This window comes from Macaca mulatta, chromosome 1 (assembly GCF_049350105.2).
Source record: "Macaca mulatta isolate MMU2019108-1 chromosome 1, T2T-MMU8v2.0, whole genome shotgun sequence".
NCBI lineage: Eukaryota > Metazoa > Chordata > Mammalia > Primates > Cercopithecidae > Macaca > Macaca mulatta.
In genome coordinates this window covers 149,688,033-149,703,220 of record NC_133406.1, presented here as the reverse complement: position 1 = coordinate 149,703,220, position 15,188 = coordinate 149,688,033, and the positions used below count along the sequence as shown (strand labels likewise).

At 34.7% G+C, this 15,188-nt stretch overlaps 1 protein-coding gene across 32 annotated transcripts in view; it reads right to left on the bottom strand.

Moving 5' to 3' along the window:
• Positions 1 to 1,210: 1,210 nt before the first annotated feature.
• Positions 1,211 to 15,188, bottom strand: part of ZNF644 (zinc finger protein 644) — a 100,586-nt gene continuing 86,608 nt past the window's right edge. For all 32 annotated transcript variants that reach the window (XM_077987792.1, XM_077987853.1, XM_077987734.1 and 29 more), the window contains 2 exons: positions 3,978 to 4,080; positions 1,211 to 2,903 (listed from right to left, as the gene is read on the bottom strand). In XM_077987792.1, the coding sequence (XP_077843918.1) occupies positions 2,711 to 2,903; positions 3,978 to 4,080 (296 nt within the window). In that variant the 3' untranslated portion in view covers positions 1,211 to 2,710. The remainder of the gene's footprint in view (positions 2,904 to 3,977; positions 4,081 to 15,188) is intronic.

The following is a 15,188-nucleotide window of genomic DNA, read 5'->3' as shown; positions in this document are numbered from 1 at the left end:
AGAATTCTTTAAATTTTGTAACCCTAATATCTTTACTATGAAAAATGTTCTTCGCTTAATTTACTTTTCAGGAGTCACTCTAGTCTACTGTTTCTGACATGAAATATTTTATTCTGATGACTGAATTCTTTATATATCTAGAAGGAGAAATAATTGTTTACATATAGCTTAATATATTTTAAAATTAAATGTAGTTTTGATTCCGAAACTCGTGGTCAAACGAATTCTTCTCCTTGTATTCACACATGTTGATATTTGGCCTAATAAGACAAAATCACAGAAGTGTAAGAATTAGGGGGTCAAGTTGGTGGCTCATGACTGTTATCTCAACACTTTGGGAGGCCGAGGCGGAAGGATCTCTTGAGCCCAGGAGTTTAAGCACAGCCTGGGCAACATGGCAAAACTCTGTCTCTACAAAAAATACAAAAACTAGCCGAGAGTGATGACGTGTGCTTTTAATTCCAGCTACTAGGGAGGCTGAAGTGGGAGGATCAGTTGAGTCCTGAGAGGTTGAGTCTGCAGTGAGACATGGTCATACCATTGGACTCCAGCCTGGGTGACAGAGTAAAACCCTGTCTTAAAAAAAAAAAAACAAAACAAAAAAAAAAACAATTAGAGTGGAAAGGGGCTCTAGTGATTACTAGCCTTCCCACAAGAATCCTGCTATGATTTTTTTTTTTTTTACTTGTGGATTCCACCTGCTATGTAGTATGTCTTCCAATTTAAAAATATATGTTCAAAGACCTTATATAACTATCAATGAAACTTGTTCAGTAAGAGATAACCAATATATACAGACCTGATATATTTTCAGTCGAAAGTAAAGAAATGTGATGTTTTAGTTTTGTCACTATAGACAAATACATAGTTTTTATCGGGTCTTTTGTAAAATTGAAAATAACTTACAAGTACTTTTCCCTTATCTATTAACCTAAGGATCAGGAGATCCTTGTTTGGGAATGATCCATCTAGTCCAACCTTCTAATTTTGCATATAAGATGGTTCTAAATTTAGAGGTTTGATTAATCATGAAAGGGGGAAAAATGATCTTTCTCACATACATTTTATCGACCAATGAGGTGATTCCAGAAAAACTATACTCTGTGAACCAAGTAACCTGGTAAGTATAAACAGTTTAAATCCAATGAAACACAACCTGAAGTGAACTATTTCCACCAATGATAAAAATAAGAAATGTTTCACATTTTAATTTTCTTTAAACCTTTTTTTATTTAGAGATTTTTCTGGTAAGGAGATATACCATAGGAAAGCAATTTCACTGGCAGTGAGGTATGTATATACTCTACCAAAATACTCCTTATTTTAACGGTTTTTAACTTTATTTACATACGAAGCAAAGAATCAATGCATATCCTTGGTTCAACTATAGTATCAGCCATACTACATGAAATAAAATGGTGCTTGCATACAAAAACTTGTTGTTTATAAAGGAATCTGATTTCAGATTAAAAGAACTAATTTGTTTTTGGAAAAAAATTTTAAAAAGAATCACAATTTATCATGACCAAGACACCTGCACCATATTTTCCATTCCTCACAGCACATTTATTTCAGTAATTCTGTTATGTCGGTTCTTAGCATGAGCATAGTGTTACACGATTTTCGTACATATAATCACATCCAAAACAAGTTCTAAAATTTAAATTGTAAACATTCTCATCATATGTAGAAATATTTTAATTGGTGTATTAAGTTTTGCTAACTGATCAAATTTGGAAGATAATATAAATGAGAACGTCTATTCTAAACTGTGTAGTGAGCATTGTTTATTAATTACATTTCTACAATGTTAAATAAAGTAAGAGGCAAACCTGTTCTGTAAGCATGTCAAATTTTAGGTAAAACATTAAAAAGAAACAAACCTGTTAACAAAAGAATGTCTTGCAATAAAGAACATTAGATTTTTAAAATCTATTATGATACAAAAATGTAAAGGGTAAATAGCATCTTTGTTGACAAAGTAGGAGGTAGCATGGATGCACCACTTTATTGTCTGAGAAATGCAACTGGAGTAAAGAATATTTCCTTACCACAAATAATTTCCAGAACTATGTACATATTTCTTTTAGAAATACTTGTTTAAACAAATCTCCCTCCACTTTTTAGTATAAAAAAAACCGTTCCATGTGATTTTAAAAAAAACACTTACACATCTAGATAGAATAGTACTCTGCCCTATTTGAGTGAACAGTCTCAAACTATGAAGTACATGATATTTAATGCCCTAATTTAAGTAAATTTAGTCAGCGGTTCTTGGTATTATACAAAACACTAAATACATACAAACAAAATATAATATCTTATTTTTCTATGCAAGTCTTGTGGGGAATAAACAGAGCCTTGATTCTGGTAACACTGCAAAAAACGTAATTGTCCAATAAGTCTGTCTATAAGTATCCATGTGCAACAGTTTATTAATGGCTGCTTACATGTACTGCTTTTTTATTGAGTGAACACAGTTAACCAATAAAACTTCATAAACCTTAAAAACACATCTTCCACCCTATATAAAATATATAGACTACTTACTGTTTTAAGTATTCGATTTGCTCTGATGTCATTGTAATTCACTTTCCCCCATTTTCCTGCTTTAGTATTTATAAACAGATAATTTAATGTGGCTTTAAAAAAAAAAAGAATTTCAAATTTACATCCAATTCAAATTGGCTATTCAAAAGGTTTCCTGGTTCTATGAAGCTGCTTCGGCCATTAGTAGAGAAAATGAAGTTTCTGTAATGGAGGCAGGCTTTTTAAGTAGTGACGTGACTTCCACCATGCCAGCTCCAGTCCGTGGAAGATTAGCGTTTACAATATGTCGTTGTAAGTGCTTAATCCAGTCTTCCTGAACAGACAAGGGTCCTCGAAAGACTAGGCCACAAAACCTACAGAAAGATAACAGTTCTCTTAACATGACCAATTCTCCTTCTTTAAAACCAATTCACATAAAATCCTAAAACATAAGGAATAAACTTTACTGTATTTTAAAGACAACACTTGATAAAGTTTCTAAATAAAGTCAAATGATTTAATAAAACATCAAAACTCCCAATTCATATGTTTATTAACAGCTATAATAAACTCCAGTAATCTTTGTATAGGTGGGAGCATTATTATTAGGTTAAAATTAACATCTACACATCTTAATTCACTTGAAACAACAACCATTACTCCAAAATATGTCATGTTTTAGAAAAGACCCTTCCCCAATTTAGCATTCCTTAAATTGCATTGTGTCTGTGTTTCTTCATGTGTGTTGTGAGTGTGAGTACAGAAGAAGGCGTGACTATGAGGGGAGAGAAAAATGTGTTCCCAATAAGTGAGAACTCAAGATAGCAAAACATCAAACCAAACAAAGTTAAACCATACAAACCAGATAAACACAAGGAAAGCTACTTTTTTATTCTTTTTTATTTTTTCTGAGACAGAGTCTTGCTCTGCTGCTCAGGCTGGAGTGCCGTGGCACAATCTGGGCCCACTGCAACCTCCGCCTCCTGGGCTCAAGCGATTCTCCTGCCTCAGCCTCCTGAGTAGCTGGGATTACAGGCACCCGCTACAACGCCTGGCTAATTTTGGTATTTTTAGTAGACATGAGTTTTCATCATGTTGGCCAGGCTGGTCTTAAACTCCTGGCCTCAAGTGATCCACCCATCTTGGCCACCCAAAGTGCTGGAATTACAGGTGTGAGCCACCACACCTGGCCAAGCTATTAAATAAGTCACAGTATAGTAGATTTACATTACTATTAGCTAATGTAAAAAACTTGATTCATTAGTTGTTGAAGTACAGGATATTGTTAGCTGAATTAAGATTTTAAGCCTATCTCCAAAAGTTCATTTATAACTTGATTGTTGAGAATGCACACTCTGCCACAAATTAAAAACCCCAAATGAAATAGCTAATATGTTTCAAAGCAAAGTATGAAGAAACTGATCAGATCTGGCAAAAGAGGTATATACCTGCATCGGAGAATGTAAACCTCGTCAGCACCATGAGGTAATGTTAGCATTTTCTTCTTGCTTCCAGATCTTGACCTTGATTTCTTTTGCTTACAATCTAAGGCTAAAAAGAGGAAGAGAAAGACTTAACATTCCTTATATATTTCAAAATATACATACACGCATATTTTTCTAGAGAGGTCAGACAGACGATCTAAATCAGTTAGAAAAAGTCTGCGTTCATTTCCCTTTTCCCTGAAGCATGCATTCAACTTGCTGATTCTGTAATAGCAGTAATATTATCTGTACTGTACAGCAGTATTTTCTGTACTGAAGAATACTATCTGTATTCTTCCTGTACTGCCTTTTCAAATAATGTTTTACCACGCCAAACTAGAACTGAGAAAATGTAACTAAATAACTCAAAACTACTAAATTGGTCAATTATTACAATAATGGCAATGTTTACTCTTATAATCATATATAATTTTAACATCTGGTTAAATCTTACTTATTTCCAGAAAAATATAACCTTTTGAGATCATTAAATTAAGTTTGCATTTGATTACTGCTCCATTAAGTAGGTCTTATATATTTGGAAAACTTAGTAAGGGAATATGGACAACGTAATTTAAAGCTCAATGAAAAATCAATTTTCATAGTGACTCACCATTAATTCTATAATAAAAAATAGCTCTTAAAATTGTATGGTGGCCCTACATTTGAAAGGACAAAAAAAGTTCAACTTTCATTTTTGAACTTAACTTGTATTCCATATACAATAATCAATTATGCAATCATATGTTTTATTTTACTAGAAAATAAATATAAATCCATATTATTTCATGTAAATTTACAACTGGATCTCATGTTTTATGCTAACTATTCTTTACATATTTTTCATTTTACATTTTTCTCCAATAGCTTATTTTAAAATGTGATTTGAAAAGGTAAAAAAAAATTATATTAAAATAGACCAAAATTGTATGTGAACTGTTCTTGAAATTTTTCCATTACTTGACTTTTCCTTTATTTATTCTAAAACAACCTAATTTTAAAAAGAAAAAAAAGGTATTTTTTTATAGGCAGAAATAGATAGCACATAACATTTTATAGGTCTTTGAATACAGCTACACCATTTCTTTAGACAAAGGGATGATAGCAATCCAGGGTGCTGCTGGTCAATTAGCAGGAAGAGAAGGTAAGAATTTATCTGTAGGGATCCAAGGGGGGAGGGATACAAATGTAACAGAAGAGTTATCCAAATGGCTTTTCTTCCATTATCCTGTCATGTGAAAAATTCCCTTGAAAAATTCTAAGTAAGAGAGAAGGAACTGGCTATTCAATGACTGTGAAATGAATTGTTCAAAGTCCAGATTCCAAAAGAATAGATGCTACTATCACAAAACCAGTAAACATAGTTCCTTAGTCAAATGGCAATGCTAACAGAAATGTCATATAGAAAATTCAAAACCACAAGAAACCTAAATTGAAGTCACTGGTATCAGCTTCCTGTCACCTGCCTATTCAAAAGTAAAATCTAGGACACACAGTCTTTTTCTGTTTATCCTTAGAAGAAGAGTCTAATAAGTAAAGAACTACTAGAAGTCAAGTTAGGTATTAAAGAATGGGTAATTCAAAACTAAACAACCAAACTCTGGAATAGAAAAATCTTATAAGGATCTTATTAGTTATCTCAGTCAAGAGCCTGGCATGTAGTAGGAACTCAACAAATACTTCTGTAGTAAAAATAAAGCAAAACCCAGTAATTTAACCATTAATATTTAGACAGCCTAAGAATGAAAATGTTTTACTCCTATTTGATACAGGTAATATTCCTGTACAACACTGTGCATCATTTGTTTAAATATGTTGCTGCAGTCGCACGTACTTCATTATCCTAGATATAAATCACTGACCAGTCCAGCTTATGTAGAGAAACTAGGTTATTCACAACAACTACAAGAGTGAAATACGATATGCTTTGTAACCAGTAGGAAAAACCTTTTTCCTAATCGCTGTGGTAAGCAATCTGAATTTAAGTGGGTTATGAGTAATTCATATACTGGAAATAGAGTTGAGGTAACTCAAAGAGTAACTGCTACTAGATGTCAGCTATTCTTTCCATTTGTAAAGATGGATCCTTGTCTGTGTTAGGCAGAATAGAGCAGGCATTTGGTGTCTCATAAGACTACAGGTATAATCTTACTTTGATGAGCTTGCTGGTTGTCAAAATTGCCACACTGTATTCAAATTCCTTTTAAAATGCAAATAAATTACTGTAGGATACAAATAGAATACATTATAACAACCCTTAAAAATTTGTTCACAGAATGTTAATGTTAGGGGTGTTAAGCAAATTGAGGAAGAAGGGCAGAGGATGGTAGGGAAATATGCAAAAGAACACTTTATCAGTTATAAAGCATTTAAATTTACATGTTGTAATATTTTAAAAATGGAACTGGGTATGTTTATTCTGAAATACAGAAATATTTTTGGTTTTCCTTTAGGGAAAAAAAGAATTATTTTATGGCTTTTGATGCTTTATGGACTGTGGAAATTCCTAAGTTTAGGCTGTGTTATGAATGATCAGATCTAAACTTGAAATAAGAATGCCATCATTTTTGTAGCAATGAATATTTGAAGGTATTATGACCTTGGAAAGCAGGACAACTCAGTCAGCATATGACTGATCGATCATCTCTAGAACCCAGGGCTCCAAAGTTAAGGTTACAGAATCTCATGCACTGAGAATGCCTAGAAACTTATCCATAAAGTTAAAATATTAAAAATCTGGGATCTCTGGAAATTGAAATCTAAATGCCTCAGTGTTTTAATATCTTCATCAATTCTAGATTATCTCCTGAAATGTTATATTTTTGAGTAGGTGAGACATGAACATATTTTACAATAGTTTTTTCTAATGCCAATATCCAAACTCACTCCTGTGATAGTGACCATACCTTTGGGAAAATCTGTTTAAAATTGAATATTTAACATATTAAAACTGCACAAAAAGGGGACATCTATATAGGATCCTCTACATAAAAAGACGATTTACACAGAAAATTTCAATAAATGAAAGGATGAGGTACAAACATGTCTGTTATACCAATATTTTCACTTAAGAGATTTTATTATATCTAGAGGGAAAAGTAGTTTTGTTCTGGACTGTACCAGGAGCCACTACAACATTAAATACAGATCACTAACACATTCAGTTTTAGTATAATGCAGCTCATCAATATCTGTGATAAACAGCCAAAGCTTTAACAGAGTTGTTTATATGAATAATCTGCCAAATAGATAACTTTGTTACACAAAGCCTTTTTTTTGTAATAGGATTTTATTTGCACTTGTTAGTGACCAAAACACTCCAAGGAACTTAAAAACAAAAAACTCACACACACTTTTCTCTTTACAAAGTATTTTAAATCTAACATTGTTTCTATAATTTAAATATATTAAAAATTTATTTTTAGAAAGTGTTAATTTTCTTCTCAAGTATAAGCTTCTTTAGAAAGAAACAAATCCAGTCATCCAAACCTTCCTGAGATTACTAATCAGTGGGCAAACTGTTTAAGTGATCAATTTCAACCAAAAGACTGTCAAAAATCTTTCAAGTTACCTGATTTATAAAAGATCTAAATTGCTACTGAGAATATTTTACTTATACAGAGAATAAATTGAGCTGTGAGGTAAAATGCAAAAAAAAAAAAAAAATATATATATATATATCTTCCAGTAAGATATCTGTCTTGGTCAAATACAAATATGAAAGAGAAATACGATAAACTCATGAGTCCTCAAAAAGAACACCACACTGCTATGCTACGAATACGATGACCAATGATCATGACGACAACAATACGCCAAAGCACTAAACCAGATTGGTGCAAAGCAAATAGATGACACAACACATAAAAATTCGTCTGTTTTCTGAGCCATTATTTAGTTTTACCCAAAGAAGATTAAGAATTTAGTTTTGACTTTGACATTATTAAAATCTTTTGCTCTTTCCACCTTTCTGCCCATTTTATACAATAATTGCTTCAACGAGTTTCACTTTCTTTTTCCTTCACAATATAAATGACCCAAGAGAATGAGAGTTCATAAAAACATCTGGAACTTCTTTGATAAAGCACACCATAACTAAATTAACATTCACTACCAAAGTATTTTTATTTGTAATCATTCTCACCTGCCCAATTACTTAAAAGCATGTTTAATCCGTTTCTTTTCTAATTGGTTGCTGGTATCTCTAGGACAAAGTGAAACAACTGGGTTATCTATACCCAAAGACAGAGGCACAAGAGGGAAGAAAATTTTTTCTCTAAGTGGTTGGACTGTATAAGTTTGGTAGACAATATTAGCTGTGACCTCACTCAGAACTGCAGTAGGAATAAACATGACACAAACAGGTAAACCATCATTCCACCACTATTAAAAAGTTGGTGCTGGAGGTTGTGGTGGCAGTGGTGAGGTGGGAAGAGGATGCACACATGCCAAAGGGTACACAAGTGTAAGATAGAAAAATAAACTCAATTCTTTTTTTTAACCTTTAACTTCAGGGGTACATGTGCAGGTTTGTTATATAGGTAAATTGTCACAGGAGTTGGTGTACAGACTATTTCATCACCCAGGCAATAAGCATAGTACCTGATAGGTAGTTTTTAAAATTATTTCCCTCCTCCTACCCTCCACCCTCAAGGTAGGCCTCAGTCTGTTGCTCCCTTCTTTGTGTCCATGTGTTCTTGTTGTTTAGCTCCCACTTATAAGTGAGAACATTCAGTACTGGTTTTCTGTTTCTGTGTTAGTAATAAATTCAATTATAACTGTCACTAATCCTTCAAGGTTCATAAGCCCCAAGCATATAAAAAGACTGCAAATACCATTTTCTTTCCTTTGGCCTCAACTGAAAAAGAATCAGGGCCTTTTTAAAACAAACAAACAAACAAACAAAAACATGCTAGCTTGTGTAAAACAGGAATGGGGTAGAGAAAGCCAATTGTTGAGAAGTCAAAGTTTCCTTTATTCAGCTTTCATCTTTCTTTCTGTACAAAGTGCCTAGGAGACCAGCTTCATGGGTGTCCAACTTGTGCAGCCACATAGGGAGAGCCCCACACTCGGTTTAATGCTCTACTGTTGCAGCCTTGAAATTATTAATTTTTGAACGAGGTCTACCACGTACTCATTTTGCATTGGACTCTGCAAATAGCAGTCCTGGGACCTGAGTATCTACTATCATAAATGAGAAAGGCTGCATTCAGTTCCACCCCTCAATCTCTTGGCCCATACAAAAAAAAAAAAAAAAAAAAAAAAAAAAAAAAAAAAAAAGCTATTAAGAGAAAAATTGTTAAATCCCTAATCTCTACACAGTATGAAAATTGAAAAAGACTCCCCTACTCCTACCAACATCAGTTCTTTGCTTCTAGCTATACCACTTCATTATTCCGAAGATGAGTATATAAGTTTAAAGTTAAAAAAAGCAATGTTTCCCTTATAATCAGGAATGAAGTATAAAGATACACATTTAGTAACCTCAAAAGTATTTATTTTCATCATCATTTTCCCTTGATATTTTCACTCTAAAATTAAATAATTTTTTAGTACCCTAAATAACTTTCATTAATTTTTAGAGTTTCCACTCCCAATGACTGAAAAAAAGATAAGTAACTCAATCACACAGCAATCAGTGGCAAAGTTAACTAGATCCTGCATGTTTTAATAATTTACCTGGAAGAGGATGAAATGCAAAATACGTGGAAAGCAGATTTCCTTTGCTTTAAGAATTAGGTTTGTGGTTTAACAAATTATTAGTCCACAAGGACTGGTTGCTTGAGTTTGTCCTACAAAGTAGGAAATTAATATTAAGGATAGTCAACAGCCTTATAGTTCAGAGGAAGAGTTAAAGGAAATGGAAGTAGCCTTTTATATTTAAACTTGAATGGATTCAGTTAAAGAAAAAGTACAACTTGTAGAAGCCCCCACTATTTCAAAGTAGAGGGGATGATTACTAAAGAATATTTTGAGCAACTATTCTCTATGTAAAGGGAAAAGCTAGACATAAATATGATACTTCACACATTTTTATAAACAGAAATTAGAAGCAGGCTAGTTTTACCAGCTTGCCCAAAGCTAAAAAAGCTAACAATATCACAACTACAAGTGGCTTACTGGTCAGTTAAGAGTTGATAGGATAGCAAACGTATTACTTCTTTGTGGTAACAGGTAAGAAAATAACATTTAAAATTTTCTTTTCAAGTAAGTTGGACTTGTATGCTGTTTTATTAAGCAAAATAGGCATTAGCTATCAATATCAACCACTTTTCTAAGACACATCTGAAATAAGAATAAACATTAAAGTACATAATGACAATCTGCTTTAAGTCACTTTTGTTGAGAATTACAAACAAAATAATCACAGTCCCTGCCCTCTAAAATCTCCTTATTTCTGATATATCATTTCAGATGTAGTAACAATAATTAAATTGTTCTTGATCTTAAAATTAGCTAAGAAAACCACCTAATTTTAAAATTTCCTTTAAATTATCCTTGATATAATCATATTTAACTTAAATTAGATGGTACTCATAACAATATATTAGTAAATCTCAATGTCACAAATCCATGGTTGCAATGGATCTGATTTGGCTTTTTATAGTTCTTAAGAGCTTTACACATTCCAGCCAAAATTCAAACTACAACCAAACATGGTATTGATCAGGTATTTTCTGTGTTAGCCAACTCCCAGCTAAGCTACAATTAAAAACATAAACCTTGGATAACAAAAATTAACTTCATTCTTCAAACCCTAGGCATACCAAAAAAAAAAAAAAAAGTAAATTCTACTTTTCTACTTTTTTCTACTTCTGCAATAAGTGAGGAACTACCTACCAATAAGGCATCCTTTTGCCCTAACCTCCAACAGAGAAAGTCTGGGTGTTATTTTATTATTTCCATAAAGTCAATTAAAACATTACACTAAAATTTAGCTCTGGCCAACCACATGCCTTGTTATTATAAGGGTTACTTCTATCTTAATCCAGATTACAAATAGCATTCAAGAAATTCAAGTTAGAATTGAGAGAAGGAAAACAGCTCAGAGCAGTCAGCTATGTACAGCATGCGAGATTTACCAGGCCCAGAAAGACTGGAGTAGGGGACTTGAGTCACGTGACTCTCATGCCCACCCCCCGACTGGGGGGAGGGCAATTGTTTAAATTAGGCATTTATTATGTTCCTGACCTGATGCCTCACCCATTATTTTTATGTTCCTGAAATCTGTGATACAAAGAACAATGTATAGCCAATTCATAGCTTACGTTATCTTAATGTAAATTCTTGGTAAATAAACACAGAAACCGCTTTTTTCCTTAAAAACTCACTTGTAACTGCTGCTAATCACAGTGTATATCCAGGGCAACTTGAACCTATGCTCCCAGGTGGCCATCCCAGGTAGCCATCCTCAAGTTTTGGGCTTGAATAAACTCTATACCTAATGATATTTTCTGAATCTCATTATTTAAGGCTTACAGAAAAAAAATCATAGCAAACACAAACATTATAACTGAGGATAGAATTAGATACATTTAAAATGCCCAAACAAATATTAAAAAAAAAAAAAAAAAAGTAAAACCCAGAAACTTGGTAAATAATAAAACCAACAGTAATGCTAGGAAATTAGATAAGACTTGCATGAAAAACAAGATGTCAGTCAGAATAGATCACCCTCCTTTTGGAATCAATGAGCAGCAAAAAACAAGCATTGTAAAATTTAAGTATTTTATGCTACAATGGTGTAACTCTTCGGTTATATTCTCCTAAAAACAAACTTACTGATTCAACAAGTGTGGTTATTTACTTTTGAGAAATAAAAATAAAATTCTAAGTTCTACAGCAGACTGAATGGATACCCTCCTCCTTGCCAAGGTGACCCCAGAGAAACCTTAAAAATTGAGTTCCCAGCCATGATGGGACAGGAGGTGAAGCATGTCTCATTAGGTTCCCTCCCTCACTAACCACCATTAAACTTTCTTTCCTAAGAGTTAAAAAGAAACCAACCCTTTCAAAAGACTTGCTCCACCACGGATATCAACCAATCGCCTAACTCAGAAACTGGACTCCCCTCTGTTTTTGTGGTTTTGAACTGACCAGCATTCCTGATAAGAGATCACCAACTGGTTCTAGCTGGCCCATGGAGGCTGCACATAGGGTGCCTATGAACTCTGTTTCACCTTTTGACATGTAAACCCTAATTTTCCTATGATTAAATGTTAAGTCTTCACCTCAAAGTGAACATGAGATGTATGTAACATGGAGCCTGCACACTAAGCATGTGTGCACCCCCTCATGAATATTCATAACTCCTCCTATATAACCTGTTGAATATGTATACTTAGCCAACCCATTCAGCATAACTTCCTGTCTCACTCTTCCTCCTTTGAAGGGCTTGCTTTTGGTCTCTGTCTCACTTCCAAGCCTGCAGGCTTCAAGCTTTCTAAGAAATAAAGCTCTCTTTTCCAAAATTGGAGATCTCCAGCTTTTAAAATGACACTTTGTTATAGTGGATAGCTGGATGATGAAGTGTTGCTAGTAAATGACAAGAGAAGTAATGAAGCCTGCCCTTCTACCAGACAGCATGGTAGCAGACTGATTAACCGTACTGGTATAACCATCCTCCTCCCACTCAGATTTAAAATACTGAGCCATCTCTTATCTCTAATCTACCATATCCTGCTTATTTTATTTCCGTAATATTACCCATACATCTATTATCCCTCCTTTACATACTTAATGTCACTGACCTGGTACAGGACTCTTAAAATCATCTACCCTGCAATTTTTCCTCCTCTCCGCCAAATCCTTTATTTAAAAAGCAATTTCAAATGCATTACACAAATTCTGTATTCAAATAGTTCCCCACTACAAAGTTAATTCCAACATCTTAGACTAGCATTTTATGTCATCTTTGTGACTCACTTTACCAATCCAACTCAATTCCCCCTTACCTCCTACTTCCTAGTATTTCCAATAAACTTCCCACATTGTCCCGCCTTGCTCCTTCCTTCAGGCATTTCTCTTCCCCATGCCTGACCCCCATTTCCATTTCAGTTGGCTATACATTAGGGTCCATTCAAATGCTAATTTCAAAAGCCTTGGGAGATCCTAGTCTAGCTGAAAGTGTCTTCCTCTTTCTCTGAAATTCCACAGTATTTCACGCATACCTCTTCAATGGCACTTACCAATTTGTCTTGTATTGCAGTTATGCATATATGTACTTCTACTGTATTGTAAGATCCAATATACCTCTGCATACTTAGCACAGTTGGAGGTGAAAAAAAATACATGTTGAATTAGTGAAAAAATCAGCCCATCATTTTTTAGTATGCTGGGGAAATAGCCTAATTCTTGCTGGAATAATAAAACAATTAGTAGAGGGTTACCCAAAATACTGGATTAAATTATATCCAAGCTACTCAAGGCAAAAATAAGAACAACATTTTAGAGCAATAACCACCAAATTGGTTAGGAAAAATCAAGTTATTAACAGTTGAAGGACTAGTCTTCAGTCACCTAGAGAATCTACTCAACTCAGATAATTCACTACCTTGCTAATCATTTATAAATGATATGTTACTGTGCAGATAAATGTATACACATATATGCTCTTAATGAAGAACAGTACTATAGAAATAAGTTATAGCTAAGAAATATAAAGACCCATCTTTTCATTGTCTCATGAATAGCTTTTTAAAATAAAAGTCTGACTATGCCATTCTCTTATTTTTCTTCTCTCTCACTCTCTCTTTCTCTCCCCGCCCTCCCTCCTCCCTCCCCTCCCTCCCTCCTGCCTGCCTTCCTTCCTTCTTTGGAGATGGAGTCTTGCTGTCTCGCCCAGGCTGGAGTGCAATGGCATGATCTCAGCTCACTGCAACCTCTGCCTTTCGAGTTTAAGTGATTCTCCTGCCTCAGCCTCCTGAGTAGCTGGGATTACAGGCGCCTACCCACCATGCCTGGCTACTTTTTTGTATTTTTTAGTAGAGATGGAGTTTCACCATGTTGGCCAAGCTGGTCTCAAACTCCTGACCTCAGGTGATCCGCCCACCTCGGTCTCCCAAAGTGTTGGGATTACAGGTGTGAGCCACTGCGCCTGGCCTATTTTTCTTTTATGTTTATTTATGAGACAGAGTCTCACTCTGTCGCCCAGGCTGGAGTGCAGTGGTGCAATCTTGGCTCACTGCAACCTCCACCCCCCAGGTTCAAGCAATTCTCCTGCCTCAGTCTCCTGAGTAGCTGAGGCTACTCAGGCACACACCACCACACTGAGCTAATTTTTTTTTTTTTTTTGAGGAGTTTTGCTCTTGTTGCCCGGGCTGGAGTGCAATGGCACAATCTTGGCTCACTGCAACCTCCGGCTACCGGGTTCACGCAATCCTCCTGCCTTAGCCTCCTGAATAGCTGGGATTACAGGTGTGTACTACCACGCCCAGCTAATTTTTTGTATTTTTTTTAAGTAGAGATGGGGTTTCACCATGTTGGCCAAGATGGTCTCACACTCCTGACCTCAGCTGATCTGCCTGCCTCAGCCTCCCAAAGTGTTGGGATTACAAGTGTGAGCCACCACACCCAGCCCCCTTATTTTTAAAACATTCTTTAACGACTTCCTAATTTTTTTTATTTTTTACCAAGCATTCAAAGCACCAACCCCACCTTTCTGGCACTACAATTTTCCCAAACATCTGTAACCAAATCTTCTCATAGTTGAACTCCAAGTTTCACTCCTGACACCTGAAGTCCAAATTTCATACCTTTGTGTCCACACTATGTTCTTCTCTGCCTGAAATGTTCTACACTTCATCTTGTCTTCCTAAAACTCTACTGCATCCTTCAAGTTAAGGGTGTGGCTGAAACCATGTAAACCTTTCTGTAACACCATACTTGATCTTTTCCCACTGGGTTATGATTATGTTTATGAAGTTGGAGTGCAGTATCTTTACTGGCTCAGCGATGAGCACAGTCTTGGTACAAGAACTCAAACTTTTGTTGAATGAATAAAATTTTGTGTGACTGCTAGTTTTGTAGTTCTCTTGCATTTGAAAAGTGACAAGAAACATACCAGCATGAACTATTTTTATTTATTTTCTTTTTCTCTTTTCTACAAGCTCTAATTCAATGAGACAAACAGTAAGGGCATCAGGAAAAAAAAAAAAGGAATCTCACTTAATTCCC